This window comes from Ciconia boyciana, chromosome 10 (assembly GCF_034638445.1).
Source record: "Ciconia boyciana chromosome 10, ASM3463844v1, whole genome shotgun sequence".
Taxonomy (NCBI): domain Eukaryota; kingdom Metazoa; phylum Chordata; class Aves; order Ciconiiformes; family Ciconiidae; genus Ciconia; species Ciconia boyciana.
The window spans coordinates 23,877,282-23,902,313 of NC_132943.1; the positions used below are offsets into that span (position 1 = coordinate 23,877,282).

The window sequence follows — 25,032 nt, forward strand, 5'->3', positions numbered from 1 at the left end:
AGGTACAAAGTAACCAATTCTGGCTGGAATTCAGCAGCTTCCCACAAGACTCTGGTAATACTTTAGCAGTAGAGCATGCTGACTTGCTTTATACCTTAAACTGAAAAATGTGCAGGCCACAGCCTCAAGAAAGGAGAAATTTATACTTTGTTTGGACAGTTCAATCACAGTAAGTGCTTATAAAACCTGACTTAATAAGGTATGTTTTGTCTTGCTGTACTATTTCAAGGGCCCAACAAGATCTCTTTTATTCCAGGTTACAGGAAAACACAAAAAGGATGGCTTCTGTTATACCTCAGACAAGAGTGAGATACAAAACTACAATATAGTAGTTGGGAGTTTATAATGGTAGTTATGAAACAATGACTCACCTCTGTAAGTTTAAAACAACTGGTTTTCTCTAGAAAGCAGAAAATTTTTTGGCTACGGGTCAACAAAAACTTCCTGAAGATAACTTGGAGTTCACATACTATGCATGTGCCTACCTGACAGCTGACAACATAAATAGTTTTGCTGGAAATCTGCCTATTTGGTAAGTATTTGACCACTAAACTGTCTTGTTCAGCAAGTCCATGTATACGCTAGTTGAAGAGTAACAGTGTGCATCTGAAAACAGACCCTTAAAAGAAAATTGCAAACATCTCCATGGTCCTTCCCGCAGTGGCTGTAACAAGGCGTTCAGCATATGGCTTTCTTTTTACTAATGATAAAGCTCTATTTTTTTCCTCAGTTGAACAGTGGCACTGAGCGATGAGGTCTGTAGGTGCAGAACGAGTCGAAGTAGAAGAGGTTGCTCTGCCCGCTCCAAAGCGGGATGGGAAGATGCGGTATTTTACGCCTCTTCACAAAGGGCTACCCTTCGATGTAGCCCACGGGTTGGGGCAGGGTTAAACCGCCCCTGTCCAAAGCGCTCAGCCGTCGCGGAGAAGGCACTCCTACCCCTGAAAGAGAAGCGGCAGTGGGACCCGCGGGCCCAGCCCGCCGCTCTGCCCGCCGCGGCCCGCTGCCGCCGCACGGGCCCGCGGGGCCGGGGCAGGTGCGAGGCTGCGGCAGGGAGCACTGCGCATGTGCGTCGGATAGGCCGAGTCAGCCGGGGCTCCTGCCGGCGGCTCCCTAGGGGCGGGGCTATGCAAACGAGCAATCGCGCGGATGCGCTTCTGAAAGGCTCCCGCCGGGACGGCTCGGGGCAGCGCCGGGCATGCGCACGGGCTACGCGCCTCGCATAGGGCAGCTATTGGCGGCCCGCTGCCCCGTTTCGGCGGGCGGAAGCGGAAGTGTATGTCTCTGCGCTCATTTCCGGTGAGTGGGTGCGCGGGTTGATTCGTTCTGCCCGGGTGACTGGGCCGCCGCCGCTCTTCGGAAATGGCGGGTGAGACCCCGGGCCTGGTCTGCCCTGCGCCGCCCGCCTGCGCTCCAAGGGCTGACAAGGCCCCCGCCCTGCCACCCTGACCGCCGAGGGGGGCGGTGGCTTGGCCGCTTTGGGGGAACAGGTCTGGGCGCTGCCGGCGCCTCTCCGTGAGGGGGAGTGGAGCCCCGGGGGCGGTCGACACTGTTCCCCTCGGCCGGGCTTATGCGGCCCGCGAGTGGCAGCCCTGTGGCCGGGACATGGGGCAAGGAAGTGGAGCGTGAGCTCGGGGCGGCCGTGGCGGGACCAGCGGGCGGGGGTGCCGGTGAGGGCTCATCGCGGTGAGCTCGGACGACCGGGGAATCGGGTGTCTGGGTGGGGAGCGCGGCTAACTTTCCGCCCCCCTGTTGTTACGGACATGCTGCTGCTGGGCAGGCAGGCGTCCTCGGGCTCACGGTCCCCACGCTTAGTAGTGGTAAGCCAGAGTGTACCTCCATGTCATTTAGTTTACTGGGGAACCAAAAACCCAAACCTGTTTTTACTGTTTAAAGTTAGAGGAAGAACTTTCTGATGAGACTTCTGGAATGAAGGGAGGCTGGATTTGTAAAGCATTAAAAAATACCATGATAAGTGACATATGTCTTCTGTGCTGGATTATGCTTTGAAAAACTGACCAGATGCAATTTGTTTGTTATTTCCTTCCGCATTCACTCTGGAAGAGGAGTGGTAACTAGATAATTGCTGGTGGTGTACATGCCTGTGTAGTTCATGAACACCTGTTTATGTAAATGAGTTAATGCAAACACTTGAAATGCCCTGAAACATGTTACTTAACATATTCTTTAAAAGAAACATCTGTTAGACTGAATTCTTAATTTCTACTTACAGCTTTCAAATATGTCTTATTGGTAATAACTTAGAACATTTAAATATTTTTATTGTAGTGCCCTTCATTCTCAGAAACTAAAAACAGAGGTACTTGTGGTCTGTGTTCTAGTTCTTAGTTCTAGTTCCAGAAAAGTGTTTGAGAGAGATCTCTATATTCCTTTTACACATTGTAGCGTATTGTAGCCTTTTTTTACCTACTTGTTCAGTATTTTTGGTGGGTTTGTGTTGTGTTTTTTCTGGTTTTGAGAACCTTTTTCTAAGTATGTTCCTTGAGTCGTAGTGACACATAGATTGCACACCTCAACTCTTTTAAAAAAAATTTTTTCTTCAGGACTTACTGCTATGGAGAAGAAGCTGGCTGAATACAAGTGTAATACAAATGAAGCAATTCAGCTGAAACTAGGTAATGTCACTTTTTAAATATTGTGCATTTGATACTGGAATATTTTGGTACCTTCTTAAGAAACTTCCTTATACTTAAATCCACCAAGGTTTTAATATGTACTTATTTAAATATACAAACACAAGAATAGGAATACATAGTCTAGTTTTGCTGAGACTACTATGATTAAAGTACAGCTATAGAAATTTAGTCCTGTTTCTGTGTAATAATGTCATCAGCAATTTATTAGCATGTTACCACAGTGCATTGGAATTATATCTTGTCTTATTTTATTGAAGTATTCATTATGTTCTTTTAGTTTCCCTTTTCTTCTCTAATCCTTACGCTATAGTGCAGTCTTAATTATGTGTCTTTTCTTCATGGGGACCATAGCAACAGAACTCACTTCTTTAGGGTTACAAGTATCTAGTTATATATTTTTTAACATCTTTCCCTTTCTTCTTTCTCTGAGGGGAAAAAAATAAAAGCAAGAAAGAAGACTGAAAAGTGTTGTTGGGTTGGTTTTTTTGCTGCCCTTCCTCCCCCCCCAATCTGGATTACACAAGACATTTTTTATGAAAATTGTTTAGAAGCTGAAGAGAAAAAATCTCACTCTTTTGAGAACTGTTTATTGCTCTCTATAGCTAATTTGCTTACTGGGACACCCAGAATACAGACTGAATTACTGAACTCTTGGTGGACTTGCTTATATCTCAAACTTATGTGCAGCAGTAATAACTTGAAGAATAAGGCATACCTGTTTAATTTTTAATCTTTCCAGCCCTTCAGCAATTTGTTCCCTTGAGCAGTACAAATACCATAATTTATTAAGAAAATTAAAGTAATGAACCTGTTTAAGCACTTTTCAGAACTACTACTAGCAGTCTGTTCTGTATAGTTTAGTAGCATTTTTAATACACAATCACCTTTGGCTTGTGAGCCAAAATGTCATTATAACCAAAATACTTAAGTCTTTAAGCCACTGTAATTGTGAAGTATTTCTCTTCCTCTTAAACATTATTTCAAATAATGGTTTTACGACTAGATGTAACATTTTATTTTTCTCCTCCACCTTTCTAAAACCAAAGAAAAGAATGAGAGAGAATGGTATCTGAGTGAATTTTGTCTAGAAATCTGAGGAGCTACTATGTCAGGTTTCAGGGAGACTGCTAGAGGGTTTTTAATCAAGGTAGCCATTGCCCATCTCAGCTAATATTTTTAGCTTCCTCTTTTATTTCAGAGAGTGTAGATATTCCACATACAAATTAAATTAAAAGAAATTATGAGAAGCTACAAAGTGGTACCATTAAAAAAAAAGGCATGTATTTCCCACGTGCATATAAAAGCAGTCATACACTAGCCTCTTCAGGGTCCTAATCTCTTCCATGGTGACAATTCAGAATTGCTCTTTGCACTCTGAATTAAACCTGAGAAGACAAGAGCAACCATTCTCTTTTGCTTTTGAGAGGGCCAAACTTTCATCTTGTCACTAGAACACTCCTCATTTGCATTTTTCTCTTTGAATAATTCCTTTTTAATATCATCAGAAAAAACTTTTATTGGAGTAAAGCAGCAATGAAGCTGTAGTTCAATATTCCACATGCTGTAAAAAAAAAAAGCTTTAACAGCAATATTAACTCCTACAACATTGGAAGTTCATGCTAATGCAGTATTGACTCATTCAACATTAAAAATGTGTGACTGTTGTCTTGAGCTACCTGTGCCTCGTTAATGTGGCTGAACTATCACTTTAATGCCTAAATTAAGAGTTATATCCCTTACAACTTTAGGTATTTTTTTAACTGCAAATACACAGAGGATGTTTGGGAATCTAGTATCTCAGTCATCTAAATTTTTTCCTAGAAAATCCTTCTTTAATCTCTAATTTCATCTACTAATCATAAATCATATATTTTATGATGAAAGAACTCCTGTCACAATTACTGTGGAGCAACTGCTGTAACTCCATAAGCATGAATAAAATGCTTGTTCAGTAAGTTACTGAGTTTGAGTAGATGCCATTATAGTGAATATTTTTACACTACCAGAAAATATCTTGTTTAATACTAGACTTTGAGGAAAAGTAAACAGAAAAAAAAATCACTAATTATTTTGGTAATATTGGTAAAAGTACCAGTATAGTATTGGTGCAGCTGTTTTGTATGTATCCATGCTGATTCTCCAAGACTTTGACATGAACATAAATGCACATAAACATTTATTTCCATTCATCACTCCATGAAAACCCCCTACAGTGAAGTGTTCTCACCTGCATGTAGGAGAAGAATGGCAGAATGAGAAGGCAACATTGATTACATGATCTGTCTGGCTTACTGTGGGAATATCCAGCTGGGCAGTGTCCTCAGTGTTCAACATGAAGTTAAAGGCAGTAATGTTCAGGAGATACATGTATGAAATATATACATGTATACATCTGTGTCAATTTCTCACATTTATTCTGCTTAATGATTTGATCTTCTCGGATCAAATAACATGCTTCTAAATTGCACAGGATGTCTTTATTTCATTTGTATGCTAGCCTAACGTAGATAGGTTCATGACTGAAGTTGCCTGACTCTAGTGGAAGAATGCATGAACATCTGGCATGGTATCTGTGGATAAACAAACTGAAGCTGATGACTTGGTCATGCTCTTTTTTTCTGTTTTTTTTTTTTTTTCCCCCCTCAGTTCGCTTTCCTGAGGATTTGGAGGATGACAACACAACATTTAATCCAGAGTATAGCCATCAAGTGTTTGGAGACGAGTAAGTTAAAGTACCAAGAGTCAAATTAATAGGTTTGGAAGGGGGAAGTTGCTTCCAAATTGTTAGAAAACAAGAAATCCTGCTATACCAAGCTATTTTAAATGACACAGCAATACTTCAGTTTTATGACTGCATAGTTAAACAGTGGCCTTGGTGCCTAGCTCATAGAGTTTGAGCCTGTAGTCATTTTATATGCTGTTTTTGAGGTAGATTAGCAGAGAGTGAAATACCTGATTTTTCAGTCAGAATTACTTGTTTAAGTGGGTATTGTGTTCATGGCATTTTTCTAAGATTAGGAAAGAATTATCAATTCTTGCTAATAACTTTCACAGTAATATGTACCAAAAAACAGTATCTAGCAATAGTATATCAATTTATTTTTTACTACTCCATGGGATTTTTAGTGAATAAAACACAGAAGTCAAGTATTAACTTAAACTCACATTGATGGCTGTTCTAGATCATTGAATGTTAACTGTGCAGAATTCAGGGGTTTATTTTCTCTAATATGTACGCTTGTAACTAGTTAGATGTGCAGGGGATACAGAAACTATAGAAAAGTATTGTTTCTTCTTTTTTTTTTAAGTATGCTGACTTTCATGAATATTGTAGGGAAGTTAGCACTAGGGACATAGTGGCTAAAGTGTCATTTAATATTTTCAGAAGAGTGATGTTCAACAATCTGGCCATAGTTTTAAAAAAAAAAAAAAAAAAAAAAACCAGCAACAAAAGAACCCCACTGCTAAGGAAAATCCATGTGCACGTGTCTGTGGACTTCTTGAAATATTTAAGTTTCTTAATTTCCTTTAGAAAGCATTCTACGTACTCCGAGTAAGATGAACTACCTATATTAATTGTAATAAAATTAGTTACACTATTAGTCACCTACTGCAGCTATCATTGACAATAATTATACTTTTAGTAGTGGGAGAACTCTCCAATCTGTCAGTGTAACTAGCAAGCAAATTCTTGTTCTGGCACTTACACTTCAAATTTTAAATTATAAGTGTGCTACCATAAAAGAAAAATCTCGGTAAAAAAAGTTAACTATGCATTAAAATAACAAAAAAAAGGAACCTGTTTCTTTGTGAACATTACCATTTTCTGCAGTTCAGTTTTTTGCCTGAAAAGGAATTCTCTGTACTTCACAACAGTATAGTGTTTATGTTCAGGCAACTCATATTTTCAAACTGTAAAAAAGGCTTTTGTATTCCGTACCTTTTTTAGCATTTACTTGGTTCTAGTTAGGTTGGATAAGTGTACACAAACTGTCCACCAAAAACATGCTTATTGCTGTGGCTGTTTATCTGTTTTATACAGTATAAATTGCAGTAGTGTATTCCAAAATATTATACTACACTGCAAAGTAAGTTTTAATAAATGTTATTGATCAATTAATATAAACTTTAATGAGTTTAAGATACTGAGAAACATAATTGGAGTATTAGCTATTTCAGATATTCTTTCTTGAGCTGCCACAGTAAGTGCACAGACACTGCCTTACTGAGTTCAGGAACATGTTCTATTTCTCCACTAGAGGAGCAAAATAACTAGTAGAAATAGTGTAAAGGCTGTACCTCTGTCTAGATAGTGCACATCCAGTTTGATTCCCTTTTCCTATTAGGAAGCTTAGTATACCTCACTGGGAAAGATGATGTGAACTTCAAAGCTTACGAAATGAAAGCTCTGTGATGTGAATGTTTTGCTGTGAAACTTATATAGAGTTCCTGATTGCTCTTTTCTCCTTCCTCAGTGAAGTTGCCTTTGGCTACAAGGGACTGAAGATCCTCTTGTACTATATCGCTGGTAACCTGTCCACACTCTTCCGCATCGAATATACATCTAAAGTTAATGAAAAGTTTGACTGTGTGGAGGTAAAGACAGAACAAGACCTGCACTTAAAATATTACTGAGAAGGTTTAGTTGGGATATCGACAAGAATGCTAGGTTTAGTAATTGCCCACCCAAACATGATTTACATTAAAAGCAAACAAACAAAGCTTCCCTTAATTGCTAAGCTGAAAAAAAGCTTTGAACTTCATCTGTACGTTTTCCCGTTGTTGCTCCTTTGACTGCAGTACCATCAAAATTGTGTCAAACAGTACAGTCAAACATGAGGTGCCAGTACCAAGGCGGGTTCCACAAAAAAACACAGCAACTTAGCAAGTCTGTATTTTCATGTTAACTGTCTCCAGGAGGAGGACTAGCATTGGTGGGGTTTTTTATGTTGAAGAGAATTCAGTAAGAAGGAAAAGGAAGTTTCTGTAAGCACTGCATGAGGTAGGATGCTTGACTGTATCTCTTTAAATGGCAAATGTGGAGAAAAAGTAAGGCAGAAACGAGATTAGAAACTTCTGGCTGGGTATCATGTGTGCTTTACATCTTTAAGGAATACAATAATACAATTACTTGCAGGATGTTTTGTTTGGTTTGGGGGTTTTGGGTGTTTTTACTTTTTTTTTGGTCTTTTTGCCTACAGGTTTTCCAAGCTCATAGAACACTTGTAGAAAAGCTTTTTTTTAATCCTTCTGTCTATATGCTCTCAGAATATTTGAGATAACCACACAAAAGCTAAGCTAATCAGTCTTTCAGCCAACTGAAGAAAGGTATATGGAACTTACAAATAGGAATAAAATATCTTCTTAACAATGTTTTTAACTGTTAAATACTTGTATAAGTATCCGTACAGTTATTTAGAAAAACTCAATTTTAACATCATCTGAGTTTTACTTAGTTATAAGAAGAAAAAGTTGAGTTGATTTCTTTCCAAAAGCACTATTGATATGGTTATTGATGAGTCTTTGTAATACTCTGTAGTGTGAAATGGCTATATGTTTGCACTGACTTCAAATTACTCTGCCTGAGGAAAGCTTTTTTTAAAAAAAGTAAACATCTTTATGACTTAAGCTGTATTTTAAGTTCCTAATTTCATATTCATTGGAGTTTATTTAAATATTTGCAAGGAAAGGCCTATTCTAAACAAAAGTACTGGAATGACTTTGTTAAATGAATTTTAAAGATTTGCCCTTCCTTGTTCTGAAGTTGTATTAGAATATACTTAGTTCAACAGGCTAAGTGCCTGGACATGTCTGAAATACTTTTGAGGCTAGGGCAACATTTCTTAGGAGTGAAAGGTCATGCTCTGCAATCTTTGGAAGGCTTTTAGAAATAAGGAAAAAATGAAAGCCTGTTGGCAAAGTAGAAATCATTAAAAACAGTCCAACCTTTCACCAATATAATTTCAAAATCCTGTCACAACAGGAATCCACACCATAGCACCTTTTTACTCACAGTCTATTTTTTTGTACAAATAACAAAGCCACTTCACTTTTCTGGAGGTATGAGCAAGGTAAACAAGGCCTGTCTTGCTCTGAGCGCACTCTTGTGACTTTTTTGATTGCTCAGAATCCTTGCTTCTTTGAAGCCCTGCTTCCTCTACTGAATTATTCCTCCAATTGCTTAAGGGTTTGAGGTGGGGACAAAAAAGATGATCTTTTTGAGCGAGGCTTCTGTATACTCTCCAGAGTATTCACAAGCTTTGACTGATTTGGAAGAATGTGGTAGCTTACCCTGGGCTTCCCTTGGTATTGTTAATACTGTGCATCCAAATAGGCTGCTCGTAATGGCTATATGTAAATCTTAGTAGGACAAAAGATGATGGTCATCAATCTTGTTCTGCATTTCTATTTGCCATTAGTTTAACCACCTTAAGATATGAATGCATTTGCAGAGATTAAAACATAAGCTGTCATTACAGCAGGGTGTTAATTTAAATGCATATTAACATTTACTCTTCTAAGTTAACTGGTTGCTGATCTCAGCTCCTTCAAGATAACCATACTAAGACACGGACTGTCTGCCATACATGACGGGTAATCTTTGTGTTGTGAATAGATGGTGTTTAGGAAAGGACAGCAGTCTTTGCCTTTGACATAACTGGTTGTAAGTGAGAAGTTAGTTTTAATGCTCTGTAAAGGTATTCACAGCTTAGGATTTTGTACCTAAATACCCACACGAGCCCGTTCAACAGCAAGTGGTTTTATTCTATTATACTAAGTTTGGTTCCATTATTGCTAAAGCAGCTGCTACAATCTCTGCTAGGGACTGACAGAAATATTCCTCCCAATACCACTGTTTTTTTTCTCTAAGGTCTTTTCAAACATGAGGAAAAAGATCCTGAAATGTCAAGAGCCAGTCATATTTATGCATTTTAATATCATCTCCCTAAAGATGGATCTAAACCACATTAGTGGGGAAGGCTCAGCAAAGTATGATCATGTTTTGAACAGAAGTTGGCAATTCATTTAGTGAAAATGAATAGAATTTATCCCTTGGGTGGAATTGATTCTTTCAAATATCTGAAGAGAGGCTGCTTTCTTCTAGTGTAAATATTAATAGCATTGACCTCCGAATTGGTTGCTGCTTTGAGATTTGCAGCTGTTCAAGTATCCTCCTTTTCATCTTGATTTTATGGTGGGGTGAGGGAAAGTATTTCACTAACCTCTGAAACAGTCTTTAAATGCATTTCTCTTGCTTTGCAGCTGGTCTAATACATTTGGTTTACACACAAGTTAATGAAAAAGTGTAATTTTAATATCGGACATCCTTGTTTTCAGTAATACTACTGATCACTCCATTGCTGCCCAGTGGAATGAATACATATAATTGTTAGAGAAATTGAGCTTTCAGATATGTTTCTATAATTATTTTAAATGAAGCCACTTTGAAACAGCATCTACATGGTATACAAATGTCATAACTGTCTGTTAGTACAAGAATAATCTCTATAGTAAAATTATCCAGAGTCAAATGCAATGTACAAAGAGACACTGCCCACTTAAATAGTCCAACTACAAATCAAGTTTAGTTACACGCCTATACCAGATTCCCCATCATCACCTCACATGATTCTGATTATGAAGGTAATACATTACAGGCAGTACTTCTGTGAACCGTAAGCTCAACAACTCTTGGCTGGCTTCATTCAGGTTTTTGAACACTTCATTGTAAGTGGCTTTGCCTGTGTTTAACACTGCTGCAGCAGTCAACTGGATTATTTTTCTGAACAGAAACTTGTGCATCATTGTATACATCCATGCCAATTGGTAAGATGAGTGCCTTGCTCTGATAAAAGAAATTGACCTTTTGCCAATATCAAAGAAATAGGAAGGGAAAGGCAGTAAACAAATTTTTGGTAACTCCTTGGATTATGAGCACCTCAGAGAGCAGTGTTTGGAAAGTGCCTACTACGTAATGAATGTTTCTATTAAAAAGTACAAGTATTAACAAAACAGATTATTTGTATGCTGTTGATATTTCTAGATTCCAGTATTCCAGGACTTACTAACTGAAAATTGGATCACTTAAACTTATGCCACCACTCAGACTGAGGATTCTGGGATTTCCTCTGTCAGAAAGGGAGATCTTGTTAACCCTAAAAGTAACTGAAGACTATAGCTTATTTTCTTAAATTATGTCAGACCCCATTTCAAAGGGAGAGAACTTTTAGGAGGCAGTAGGTGAAAAATATGTTGTGGTCATATAGAACTAAGAAGGATTATCTACTGCTTTATCTGCTAAGCCTCTGTTCTCATGATTTAATTCTTTCTATTTTATGGAAAACAAGATTTTTCTGTGGTGGCAGTCAGTGATGGATGTATTATCTTACATGCTTTCAGCAGGTGAAAGTTTGTCTTCCTTATCACTAATGAAGAAACTTAAAAACATGAGGAGAGCAAAATTGCTTAAACATTTATTTATATAATACTTACTACTGCATATTCACCCTTTTTAGATATCTTCTACATAGTCTGAGTTATTGAACTGACGCTTGGAAGTCTTGTTTTAATTATAGATTGTTTTTACATGCCTTTTTCAGATACATAAAATGAAAGTCGCTACAGATTCATAGTTGCGGTTTCCTACAGCTTTGTCAGCAGTGCAGACTTAAGATTTGTGTAAACAATGCATTTGCACAATTTAAAAAAAAGCATTTCTAAAATGTGTTCCATACAAATACTTTTTCTTTACATAATTCATTGATTCTGAAAAAAATGTCTGATTTTGTGTAATGCAGCTAAATCAGTAAGTGTGAAGAAAATACATTTAACTAATATTGCTTTGAGAATAGCAAAGGTTCCAATAAAAGCATCTCCTTTGTTTTGAGAATGAAATGGATGTAAAGGTTGTACGCATTTTAACTGGGTTCTTACACTAAGTATTGTAGAGCTATATTTTAACTGCTTAATAGCTCTCTCTACAAATATAAATATAAATGTTGGTAGTACCAAACCATTAAGAATAAAACTTGTTTGTGCTGAACTACATCCATCTTTCTCTATCCTAAAAATGTAACTGAATGATAAAGTGCTATTCATTTGCAGGTGCATTGGTTCTACTTAAGGGACTATGGTTGAAAGGACAGGAATTAGTAGCATGTTGTATTAGCCTTTTGTAGTGTATTTTGTTCTAAGCATCTTAATTTCCCTGTTTTGAATGCTAAGTAGCAAGGGTCTTGGTTTTGAACTAATACCCATCATGCATGTAAATGGTGTGAAAGAGCTGCTTAGTAAGTTAACACAAAGTGTTCTTGTGTCAGTCCTTGTGGAAATAGATACAATACAAACATTACAGCTGAACTCACGGCAAACTCCATTAAGTAAAAACCTGGATTCATTGTCCAGAGGGAAGTTTGAATTGAATGTAAGCTCATTTTGTTGAATGTAATGTCAGGCTTTTAGGGGTTGTATTGAGGAGTACGGTTTTGTTAAGTTGAGACCAATTCATTAAGTTTTATTGCCTGGTGAGAAGCAGTAATACGTTATTGTTAAACTTCATCAAATATTCATGGTTAAAAAGGAGTAGTAAATGTATTCAATCAAGTGGTCTTTTTGGGATCTGAAAAGGATTATGAAGTCTGCTCAGCTGATAGTCTCTAACTTTCACTTCGGTTATCTGAAAAGAGTAATTTTAATCTCTGAATTTAATTTTGGTGTCAGAATATTTCTTCCCCAGTATGTTAGACTACAGGTCAGATTTGCTGACAGTATCCTTAAATTATATTTTTATTATTTTATGTCAAATTTTGTTTTCAAAATGTTATTTGATTTGAATGCAGGATGTTGTCTTCTGAGTTTGTAATGTGTTTTGCAGCTGATTCTATAGGCAGGCATTTCAAGCAGGGAGATGTAAGAAAGCAAGAGTGTGCTAGCTGTCACTTTCCTGTTTGGGAGCTACCATTTTTGGTTTTTGTCCCTTTTCCTCCGCTTAGTTCTGCACCACCTAATATGTCTTGTAAGCTGCTTGTTTGGGAACCTGAGTTCTGCAAGACTGTGTAGCATAGTCTTGGAGAATTGCTGGCTGGAAAGTCTTAGCTTCTGAATATGCTGCACTTTCAGAATAGCTATCAACACTCTTAGGTTTTACTTGGACAAATGTAACAATCTTCAAACACACAAACATTCATGAACTTATGCTGTAACTATGAGCTTTTTGATAGTTACAGTGGCTGGATTGTGACCTTTCTGGATCTCGTCAGTGCAGTTCCTTTACTTGCTGGAAGGTCACTACTGAACAACAGGAATGCTTTCTTTTTCTTTTTTTTTTTAATTACTGTTAGGCCATAGCACCTCTTTTATATTCATTTCTTACAGCACAATAGTGACATCAATGCTGTCTTTTTCTAATCTTCCACTGGTCCTGCCTCCTCTTATAATCTCCAGGCAGACGATGTTGAAAGTAAAATTAGAGAAATCATTCCTCCTGGTTTTTGCACAAACACAGATGACTTTGTGTCTCTGCTGGAGAAGGAGGTCAACTTCAAGCCCTTTGGAATGCTGCTACACACATATTCTGTCCATAACGAGGAAGCTGGTGAAGATATAACATATCAAATATACAAGGTATGAAAAATAAGTGAAACTTCTGCTTTTGAGCAACCAAATTAAACTTTATTTTGCAGTGACGCACCTTCAGTAATGTTTCAACTATAGTATATAAATACTACATTTTACCAGTTTATTAATAATTATAAATGTGCTTTTTTGTATTGGAGAATTTAATTAGGTTTTGCCTTTTTTTTTTTTCCTCCTACATCTGTGATAGGTTTCACCTGACTTCTCCTGGCTTTTTCCCTAGGCCGACATGACATGTCCAGGCTTTCGAGAATATCATGAAAGGCTTCAGACGTTCTTGATGTGGTTTATTGAAACTGCTAGCTTTATTGATGTAGATGATGAAAGATGGAACTACTTTCTAGTGTAAGTACAGTTCTAAAGCAACAGTGGACCTTATTACCTCCACAAAGCCTGCATTTTAATTGTGGCTGGCCAATTATTGGAGCAGTATAATGATATTTTTCCCAGGAAAGAAAAACCATTGTTTATGAGGCTTGAGTTTTCCTCCATTATGCTTTGGGAAACCTTGAGAATAGAGCTGAATTAAATGCTGTTGTCCGTTAGAGCCCTGAATGTAGGCTTAAACAGTAAAATGAGCTTTGCCTGTGTTTTCTTTTACTTGCCACCTATTCATCTTTATAATAGGCAAGTGCACTGAAGTGCTGTAAAGAGGCCTGATTTATCCAAGTTGCTGCACACCAATTAAGTGAATTGTACATTCAGAACATAGCAGGTGTACCCATTGGGCCCTCACAGAGTAGCTTGCTGACACTGAAAATTCAGTTGGAGAATGGAAAAGAAAATGGACACTGCATGGGAGCGCGACTGTAATTGACCTGCTTGGCTTTCTGTTTTATCTGCAGATTTGAGAAGTATAATAAGGATGGAGCTACGCTCTTTGCGACCGTAGGCTACATGACAGTCTATAATTACTATGTGTACCCAGACAAAACCCGGCCACGTGTAAGGTAATTGGCGGCGTAACTCGTGCCTTGCCTTTTATTTCAGAAGAGGGAACTGCTGAAGTTCCCAATACTTGTTTATAATGGTGTTGATTTGTTTAAAAAAATCCCCATTATTAGCTGGCTATGCACTGATTTATTTCATTGTTCCCTTCTTGAAGTGGAGGGAATCTCAAACAAGTTTTGAATATTTAGCAATTTTAAGACTCTGTTAAAAGTTACATTTTAACATGGAGATTGCTACATGCACTTTAATCTAAGATGAAATACTGTTTCATTTTTAAGCCTTTACATTATAATGTTTGCAAATGCATGCATTTGAACTGAAAATACATTCCTTTGTCTGTAGCCAGATGCTGATCTTGCCACCATTCCAAGGAGAAGGCCACGGTGCTCAGCTTCTTGAAACAGTTCATAGATACTACATGTCTTCTCCTACAGTACTTGATATAACAGGTTTGTGTTCAATTTTTAACTCGGTTCACCTGTTTAATAAGCAACTTATAGCATTCACAGGTTGTTAGCCCGCAAACTAACTTTCATGTTCATTTGTCAGAATTAAATGGCCTTTTGAAGATTTAGCTTCAGCTCAGTTCAGGGTTAATAGTACCCTGGTTTATAGAAGAACTGTATATAATGTAGCTCCTTAAATCCTTTACTTAGAGAACAGCACACCAGGAAAATCCAATCCCTAGCATGAACGGATTACCAGCTAATTAGCCATTTTATTGTGAGATACACAGCTGAGTTTGCCAAGAGATCAAGCTTTGTCAAATTCCTTGTTCAACTTACTCCTATTAGCCAAAACTCAAAAATGGGGGGGACACACCAAACTAAAATAGCATATTAATGTTAGCGTACAAGCCAAAATTTTACAGACAGTGAAAATCTGTGGAGAATTTGTGCTCCAAGAGCATGTATTGCTGGCTGAAGGCACCCATGATATTAGAGGTGTGTGCACAAATACCTAAAAATAAAAAATTATTGAGGAAATGGCAGAGGGGAAAAAGGGTGTATGTGCATAAAAAATATAACGTAAAAAATTACTACAAACATGACATCTGTCTTGTGGTTTCAAGTTCAATATAGGAAGAAATGCAGTTCAAACAGATGACTTGACCATTCAGTTCTAGGTGCTATCTCAGACCTCATCTTAGCTAGGAATAACTCCCCCATTTGAATTAAAACACAGTAGGACACTTGCTTTCATAATGCATTGCTGCAGGATAATCCTAAAGTAAAGTAATCCACCTCATAGTTTTAATCCAGTTCATAGGAACCTAAGAAAGTATAACTTCATTTATGCAACAGGAAATCATGTGCATCATGCATTTACCTTTTTTCTTTTTCCTTTTAATAGTACAAAGCTTTACATAGCTTTTATAGCTGAGGATAAAGTCTTAACATGGTACTGCATAAATCATGTGACATGTTCACGGTTCAGTGCCTTAAATGCAGGGTTGTAGCAAACAGTAAATGTGCACTAAAATAGGTTTTAATTTCTTTATGGAATGAAGCAGGAGAGAGCTTGCAGTATTTTACATGGCACTCAAGTTATGGAACTTAAGGCTTTTACAAAATTATTTATTGTTGGTTTTGAGGGGAAAAATCAGGCTGGACAATCTTGATATGGCCAGGATATTTGGTTATGTAGCACCTAAAATTGTGAAGTAAAGCCTTTAACCTTTCTGAAAAGAGGAAATGAAAATCTCCTTAACTTCTTTCAAAGAGCTAATGCTTTTTTTAAAAAAAAATTACTTTGGAGTTTCACATTTATGACAAATATTTTGTTCTGCTTGTAACTTGTGATCCTAACTGACAAAGGAAAATGTATGCTGATAGTGCTTACTGTACAGCACCTGCCTCATCTTTCTTTTAACTAATCTGAGCAAAAAGGAATTGAATCAATTTTAGTACAGCTTCTCCAATCTCTTTGCAGAATAAGTGCTATAAGACTTTCCATGCAAGATTAGGCCACTTATGCACAAAACATTTTAACTGATTCAATCATCATGAGCGTTCTCCAACCCCCCGAAAAATTGCCAGTTGTGCAGTGCTGCATATACACAGCAAAAACTTCTATCCCAGTCCTTCTTCTTGGTAACTTACTAGCTTTTGATCATCCTTAAACTGCAAATTTCAACTATTTACAGTGATCCTCAAAACTAAGGAAAAACACAGCTGGGATATAAGCTGTATAGCAATAAATTAAACAATGCTAGTCCACAGGAGAATGAGCGTTGGGGGCAACATGACCCTGCTACTTATTTGTAGTAAACCTGTCTAAACAATTAAGTAAGGAAGAAAGAAATCTATTCACAACATTGAAAGCATTTTCTTTCTGCATAGTTCTTAAGTGGGAACAAAGTTGCATATGGGACCATGTTGATGTTCACCAAAGCTAGTTCTAAACGTTGGTGTTTTTTCTAAAGCAACAGTTTTGATAGTTATGCTGCCACTTTAAGCAAAATGGAAGTAACTTCAAATTGAGATCAGCTTTTGCTTAGGTCCTTCCAGCCTTTTAATTTTGGATAAGCTTGTACTTTTGTACTTTTCCCTGTCTTCCTTGCTATCGAAGACTATAACTTGTGGTCAATACATGTCTTTGGCTAGTTTAGTTGTTTACAATAGGATAGTTTCACCAGTCTTTTTCCACATAATTAGTTTGTGTTCTAGTAGTTCTACCACTCTGTCAAATATAGAATAGATGGAACATACAAGAAAAAGGGTTTATACATTGAGTAATTTTCTTTTCCCAAAGAGTTAAATTGGATTAAACATGTATATTGTCAGTCTCTTAGAAATGCATGCATAATACTGTATGGTACTGCATACACAAAATATTAGAAGTTTTTCTTTCTGCAATCTTCTTAATATCTACTGTCAAACATCTAAAAATTTGATAGCAGTTAAGCACAGTTGTTTATATACTGATGAATACTGGATCTGCTTTTGTTTTCCATAGTTATTTGTAATTACATACCAGAGATGAGGAAACAAATAATGCTGATATTAACTATGTGCTTTTCTTTTTAATTTTTTCTAGCTGAAGATCCATCTGAAAACTATGTGAAGCTAAGAGACTTTGTTCTTGCAAAGCTCTGTCAAGATTTGCTTTGCTTTTCCCCAGGAAAGTTAATGCAAGGTTTCAGTCAAGAAATGGTGATGGAAGCTCAACAAAAACTGAAAATAAATAAGGTATTAAATCAGAACAGTTGTAGTTGGACATATTGTTATCAGACTAGTAGAATAACAATTTAAACATAGAGGTGGAGACTTGGAATTTACACACTCTGGCTTATTTCAATAGATTTTTAGGACATATCTGGAAGGGAGATACCTAGCTCACAGTTTTAGATAAATGCCCTTTTTTTTTTTAAACCTACTAATTCTGTTGATGTAATAGAATTTGGCATGGTTTCCATTTCTTTCAAGTATATTTATACAAATAACAAGTGTTGTTTTGGGAATGCAGAATGCTAAAGTAGCAAACAACTGCTACCAAAGCAGCTCTAAACAGTTAGAGAACTAAACAGTTAAATTGAACAATTAAATTTGTTGGTGATCTCCTCTGTGAATTATTAAACTCATTAGTGAGTATGGTAGTGAAAAAGCAGAGTTGCTTAATTAAAAAATGTATTTGAATGTGGTTTAATGAAAACTTTGAGGGATGAGGGGTGTAAAGCCATATTCAAATGTGTTCATGAAAATGGTATAGCTTGCATAAGGAAACTATGTCTGCAGCCTTTTGTGTCTTGATATCTTAAACCGGAAAGGATAAATTGTTTTGGTTTTTTTAACAGTATCTGAACATGTGTTAGTGGAGCAAACAAACAATCTGATTTTTGTTCTGTTGCTCAGCAAAAGAATACTTGGTCTTAAATTCTATTTTCATATAGATGAAACAGTTAATAGTAATATAGTAGCAATATGATTTTTTTTTCTTCCCAGATGTGATACTAGCTGATCCTGGTTCCAAAAGCACTTCAGTTTTTCAGTTTACTAATTCTTTCATGTTTTTCCCTAGTAAACAGAAAACTTCAAATATTGTTGTTTCGTTCTCATATTTAGAAATTCCAGGAGGCCTTGTGAAGGGCGGTAGGTGTATGGAGATTATTAAAATTAGCAAAGTAGATACTGTTTGGTAAAATATTGCTTAATGTCACTCCAGTTCCACGCCTTCAGTTCTTTGAAGTATTTTTGGACTCTGGCTAAGGTGTATATGACTCTCTGCTCCTTGTATACAGCAGGTCCTTGAAGCACCTTTACAGCTGGTGCAACGCTTTGAGAGATCAGATACTGGCTGCATGGAAGGGAATGGTTTTGAAGGAAAAACAAGAATGTTTATTCATTTAACCCACCAGATAGAAGAATAGGTTTGACAGAGGGTTTGTCCATGCCTCTGACTATCTTCCAATAAGCTGAGGAACTACTTTAATATTTCAATATTTCTCCACTTTGAGTTCTACTGAGTGACTTCTTTATTCAGACATGGTTTTTATTCTCCTTTCTGTTCGTTAGCAACACACAAGACGAGTTTATGAAATTCTCCGATTGCGTGCAACAGATATGGGTGATGCAGAACAGTCCAGAAGCTATCGGTTGGACATTAAAAGAAGATTGATTGGCCCCTATAAGGTGTATATGACTTAAGTATCATTTAATACTTTTTTCAAGACTAATTATACTTGATTTTACTTTCATTTCCATAAGTGTAGTTGATGCCAATTATGTTGCCAATCAACTACTATTAGTTATGCAGTGTTCAACTGACACGTATACAGATGCAGAGAACATTCATACATAGCAGTGCTGAAGATCCTGTGTTTAGCTCCTGACTGTTTCCTGCCCAATTTCAGCAAGAAGTTACTACTAAGCTTACATTATCTAGCTACAAGTGGCATTATGCCCAGGTAGGCTTAAGGGGGAAAAAATGTCAATTTCTTGAAAAGGTTAAAAGTATCTTAGACAAGCCAAAAATTTGAAGAGAGGTAAATGCTGTAATAAGTTTACACTGCAGACTAGATATAGTTTAGATTCCTGTTCTGCTTGTTAGCTACGTCTTTACAAAACAGCTTGCTAGAAGTAATCTAGCCATGTCAACATGAACTCCATGCAGATGGAATATAAAATAATTTCAGCAATAAAATTTAAGCAAGTATAACCTTAGTGTAACTTTGTTAGTTCCTACTAAGTATGCTTCTCAGGATCTTCAATATAGTTGGTCTGTGTTGCATAAACTGACCTTTTGAGATGCAGATTAAAAAAAAAAATCCTAGTTGCTAATGGCATCAGTCTTTGTATTAAGAATCAAAAGACCACAAATAAATCTAGGTTTATTGCTATAACTAGCATGTTAGCTACTCTCTTCAATTAAGTACTCGCTAAGCCAACGAAAACCCTGTTGGAAGAGCTTCATGAAGTATGAGAAGTACCTCGATTAGCTTGCAAGCCTTCCTAAAGCAGCACTTACGCTGTTATGCCAAAATAGCAAAACTTTGATTGTACTCATGTTGGACTTACGGAGGCTATTGGCAGAAATGAGAACCCACCACTGTATTAAATACTTGCCTGATCTGGAGATAATACCACATCATGCTGAGTGGCAGGACCTTAATCAAAACACTTTCTGTTCTCTTTCATGAGCGTCTTGTCTCATTTGCTAAATTTCACGCAGTGTCCACTACGAATCAGGCTGTGATTTTTTCAGCTAACAGGACTGTTAACATGGTTTCAATTCATTCACTCAGCACTGAAGTCCTATGGGGGAAATCCAAATTTCATAAGCAGCTTCAATTCTAGTGCTTCTAGCAATTGTTTCCACTTCAGTCTTTGCATGCAATAAATGCATTAATAATGAACGGATTTTGTATTGCTAGATATGCAATATTGCTACTTCAGAATACTGCATTTTTAATTTTTCAGTTATTTCAATGAAGATTCAAAAGAATCCTTAAAGCAGCCAAAACCCTTTCCTTGATTTTATGTTTCATGTTCTGAAATACAGCTGTCTTGTTTACTAGGTAGAACTACCATAAACAGCTTACTCATGCACTCATTTCAAACAATGTTTCCAATGAATTTTAGTCATGGTGCTGTTTTCAAAAACTTTTCAAAACTGCAATTAAACTAACTTTTAATAAATATAGTAATGTGGAGGGGGGGGAAGCAAATTTTAATAGAGAATTGGGAATATTACTGCATACTCTAATGCTGCTATCATTTTTTTATATAAAGCACTTAATAGCTTCATTTGAACAGTGCTCTACAGATGTAGAATAATTCTAAATTGCCACTACCTTAATTTAGTAAAAATGGTATTGCATCTTACAGCTATTTCCTGGCTAACAGTAGCAGAAATAAAGCTGTATGCAGAAACCCCAGATGAAAAAACCTGTAATACATCTATTCCCCTTGAAGTTTTCACATTAGCAAGGAGGCTGTTGCTAAAAATACTGAGATTTTAATGTATATGGCACCACTAGATTGGAATGACAGATACAGCCAACTATGTTGCTCTCTCTATAAGTACTACTAACACAGGAGATGAAAGATTTGGTATCTTAGTGAACAGGGCATCACTCTAAGGTAGTTCAGAGGGTGAGCAGCTTGTGAAATTTCAGTTTCACCATGGCTTCTCCATTTCTGAAGAGCTCTGCTTTTTATGCTCGTTAGTGGGCTGTGCTGCTAGACATGTCTCCTTGATCATGTCTTTGTTCTTCATGTCATCCCGTTTGGAAGTTAACGCCACTGCTGTGCTGCTTTTATTAATCATAATACTTTGTTTGGGTTTGCTACTTAAACAAAATATCCTTTTCTGCCCAGCCCAATAACTTGCTGTCAAAGAATCCTATTGAAACTGCCCAGGTAAAATGTCACTGATTGCAGTTTCAGAATCTTGTCTGGATATGCTGGTAGTGTATTTGGAGGGAAATGGATATTGAAATAACTGGTTATCTGAAACATGCAGAGGGATTTAGCTTTTTAGCTGGAATCTGGACTTTAGAGATGACTTAAAGCTACAGTATGAGACTTAATGGGCATTTAGAAGCTGACACTTTTTTTCAGAGTTAATATTTATAATCTTTACAGATATTCCTGTTAATTAAGCAGACTTTGAATTAATTCTAGAATAAGGAGGTTTTAGGCTTTCTACTGACAGAAGCTTGCTCAAATACATTCATCTCTATTTTTGTTTGGGAAACTCATTGCATGTTTTGAGTATCTTACTCATTTTGACTAGATAGAGCTAACATGAATCTAAAATTTGAACAGCTATGCTGCTTTTGACATCCTTTCTACAAGGAAATGTTTCTTGATTATTGGGCAGAAATGTGCCTGGAGGCCTCATCAGGACTCTGATACAGAACCTCCTTTTCTGCACTGAACTTTGCATATCTGTGGGAGATTATCAAAGTTTTTGTGATCTTACTCATTTACAGTTTACTGTGGTCTCCAGTGCCTCCTTCTGACCCTCAGCATCACTCATAGAAAGAAAACATATTTTCCTTTGAGAAATAAGTGTAAAATTAAACAGAGTACAGAAGGGCTTTGATTTTGAGACTGACGGTAGAAGTAGAATTGTTTGGGAAAATGTTGTTGTTTTAACAAACCCAATGATTCCACAGGCGTTGCAAAGACATTGATAAGATGCCAGGCATGCATAATGCATATATTTCTTTTTTTAATGAAATGTTGAATGACATTCTGCTTTTACAAAGTGAGTCAAGACTGAAGAATAGAAAGTAACTAAGGAACTGAGCAGTTCAGAAATAGATATCAGCTGTATAAAAAATATGTCTGGGGAAAGGAAAAACATCAAAATAATCTTTTGTATTTAAGAAACAGGTAAAAATGTCATATGTTACACAGCAAGGGGAACTCCTCATCTTCTTGCTGTACAAATATGTTTATGCTTGTAAATAATCTTACTGCATTTCAATGCTGTTACTGCTAATCCCTGGTAACTTTTGAATAATTTGTAACAATTCCTGAAATGTTTTCTGTGTTCAGGAGGCTTAAAATTAATTTTTGATAGTCAGTTATGGGGAAATTAGATGACTGAACAGCCACATAATGGGACACCGGTGTGACTAATGTCAGCATAGAACTAAATATCCTGGTAAATTTTCTACAGTCTAATTTTTCATGCCATACATCTTCAGTAGTAGAAGTACCTCATCTGTTTGGTTAAGGAAAAACTTTGAAACCATTTTTTCACTTCACTGGTTCATTGGTAATACAGAAACTATGCGGCTTTAACAGAAATGATGTCCTAATCAAACACTGTCACTGTTTTTCTTAGCATTAGGGACATCTTAAAGAACTAGATACTGAGATTGAATAAATTTAATGAAATATCATATTCTTGATGATTATTGGTTGTGTTCAAACTATTATTTGTTTGATTGCTTAGAAAAAGCAGAGAGAACTTGCCAAGATGAGAAGGTGTCTAAGACCAGAGGAGCTGACGAATCAGTTGAACCAAATAGACCTAAACATGCAACATGAACAGTTAGAAGAGAGCTTCCAACAACTTGTTTCAGATTACCGAAGAGTCCTAGAACGACTTGCGCAAGCATGAGGATCCTACCTATACAGGAAACTTGCAAATTTCTATACAGTGTTGTAAAGCACATCCTTAATTGCCACGTAACTGCAAAAAAATCTCATGTGACGTTTTAATCACATTAAAGGTGACTTGTGTTTCTGTGCATTTTGAATATTTTCTATTTTTGTGTTGTAGATTTTTAAATGTTGTACTTCAGGTTTGGGGGCACTTATTGCTGAAATAAACAACGTAGATTCTCAGATACAGTATCACTTCAATTGTATGAATTTTCTTTTACCCTTCTGTTTTGCCTCAAGACTTAATAGATGCCTGAATAGCAAGTTAATACATAAATCTAAGCAATATAAATATTGCATCTCTCAAATTTCTCCTAACTTGATCCTCCTCAGGCTGTTCTACTTGGATCCTATTGTACTGTGTAAAGGCCTGTGCGCTCTTTGGCTTAATGTCATAGGAGCAGGTTACAAAACTGGTTCTGTGGCCTGGCTGGCATGATTCCTGAGTACAGGCTCTTACCCTTCCTTAGAAGTGGATCCTGCTCCCATAAGCAATCAGACCCATTCTACTTAAGCCTCTGAAGGGCCTTGAGCATAGTCTTTTTCAGACCCCCAAGTTTGCAGGCTCACAATTTCAGGAAAATACCTCACAGCTGGGGAAACAGCCAAGACTTTGTAAGGACTCCAAAAGCATTTCTACTTCAGCTAGTGTAAGAAACATACAAATCTGTAGGAAGCAAGTGCCTTTATATAGTTCCTTGACTATTCTGCTATCCATTACTTCTCAGGCTTGAGTCCTCCTGTCTCTCCTCCCTCACAGGAATAAATTATGATATCTTTTCTTGTAGTTCAGACTTCAGAACTGATTTGTCTTGGCCTGTTATCAAGAGGACTCAATCTGAATAAGGATCACTGAAATTTATTAACCATGTTTCGTGGTCCTAATAGGATTCAGGTCCAGCTTTCAAAACTGGAGTTTGTAGATTGACAGCTCTCTACTACCATCTGATATGATGTGGAGAAAAAGTGTAATGCTTTCCAAATGTTTAAAACCTCCTGTGGATTTTTTTGTATTTTCTAATAAATTCTTTTTTGAAATTTTAATTCCTCTGGCTAGGATATCTTGTCTATATGATATTATGTCATTCATCTACTGTAGTATCCAAATCTTTTATACTCATTAATAATAACAATTTTAAAAAGACCTCTCCTGATTGTAGTAGTAAGCCTGCAGGTAAGTTGTGGGATTTGGGGGGCTGAGGTGGGTTTTTTTGGTTGGCTGTTTTGGTTTTTTACTGAACATGTTCAGGTGTTGGTGATAAGCTGGAAGAGGGAAAGCTGAACTGAAGAACTGTGCTTTAATTTGGTTTCTGCATAGAGGTCCAGGATACTTCTTGTGCTTCTGGGGAAGCCTACAATAACACTGCCTGAGCAACTGTTGCCTTACTAAGGCTGAAGCCACTTGCGAAGAAGCTTAAGCCTTTTAAGAAACTGTAGGACTAACAAGAAAAAACACTGCCTGATGGGCTGTTTGCCCCCTTAGAGAGGTTGAACATTGCTTCCCTCTTCATAAGTTACTTGGGGCGGGGGGGGGACACACATAAAAAGGCAGAGGAGTCTGGCATATCTGTTCCTTTCATCGTTCTAGTGCCTGATGTGGGAAGGGAAAGGAGATTTGTCTGCCATCACCCTCGGGTTATATGGATGTCCCAAAAGGGCTGAGAAATGTCATGAAATGCAGGCTTGATGCTAGAGGTAGTGGAGGTTGCCATATTCAGTTGATGGTGCAGGATGGATACAAAAGAAACTACTGAGCCGAAAGGACAAAATCGCTTTCCTTAGCCGAATAGTGAAACTTCTCTCACACAGTGATTAGGGCAGATTAATCTCGTAATCTATTGGAATATTTTTTTGCTGTTTACGTTGACACTGTTGAAAGAGGTGAACTAGTGCCTCCAGTCCCCTTAGTGGTGAAGGTGCAGTCTTGGGCTGAGCATGGTTTCTCATTCCAGTACGGGCTGGAAACATTCCAAGCTGTTGGGAAGTGCCTGTGGACAGCAAAACTTATGACCTGGTTTACAGGAACTGTCTTGTCAGTAATTCTTGGCACCAAAGATATGAATAAACAGCCTCTTAGACATCTAGAAACTTTGAATCCTGCCATCCTGCAGCAGATTACAGCTTCTGCAGCACTGCTGCCAGGAAAGACCATGTGAGTGCTCCCTAAT

General features: G+C 37.2%; 1 protein-coding gene across 6 annotated transcripts; it reads left to right on the forward strand.

Annotated features, from left to right (window-relative positions):
* Window positions 1-509: 509 nt before the first annotated feature.
* Window positions 510-23,860, forward strand: HAT1 (histone acetyltransferase 1). 6 transcript variants are annotated; one of them, XM_072875231.1, is made up of 11 exons: window positions 510-532; window positions 2,565-2,636; window positions 5,304-5,379; window positions 7,133-7,253; window positions 13,101-13,280; window positions 13,516-13,637; window positions 14,138-14,242; window positions 14,586-14,692; window positions 17,283-17,434; window positions 18,758-18,874; window positions 22,653-23,860. In XM_072875231.1, exons 2-11 carry the CDS (start codon window positions 2,576-2,578, stop codon window positions 22,818-22,820), a joined length of 1,209 nt encoding a protein of 402 aa, XP_072731332.1. In that variant the 5' UTR covers window positions 510-532; window positions 2,565-2,575; the 3' UTR covers window positions 22,821-23,860. The 6 variants fall into 6 exon arrangements, with proteins under 6 accessions (XP_072731332.1, XP_072731333.1, XP_072731330.1 ...); XM_072875232.1 differs by lacking the exon at window positions 510-532 and adding an exon at window positions 1,278-1,299; XM_072875229.1 differs by lacking the exon at window positions 510-532 and adding an exon at window positions 1,303-1,369.
* The last annotated feature ends 1,172 nt before the right edge of the window (window positions 23,861-25,032 follow it).

Bases quoted from the DNA above. Each gene is read 5' to 3' on its own strand.
- HAT1 (XM_072875228.1), top strand. From the start codon at position 1,571: ATGCGGCCCGCGAGTGGCAGCCCTGTGGCCGGGACATGGGGCAAGGAA. The intron at 14,243-14,585 runs GTAATTGGCGGC...CTTTGTCTGTAG, and splicing joins AAAACCCGGCCACGTGTAAG to CCAGATGCTGATCTTGCCAC. The intron at 14,693-17,282 runs GTTTGTGTTCAA...AATTTTTTCTAG, and splicing joins TACAGTACTTGATATAACAG to CTGAAGATCCATCTGAAAAC.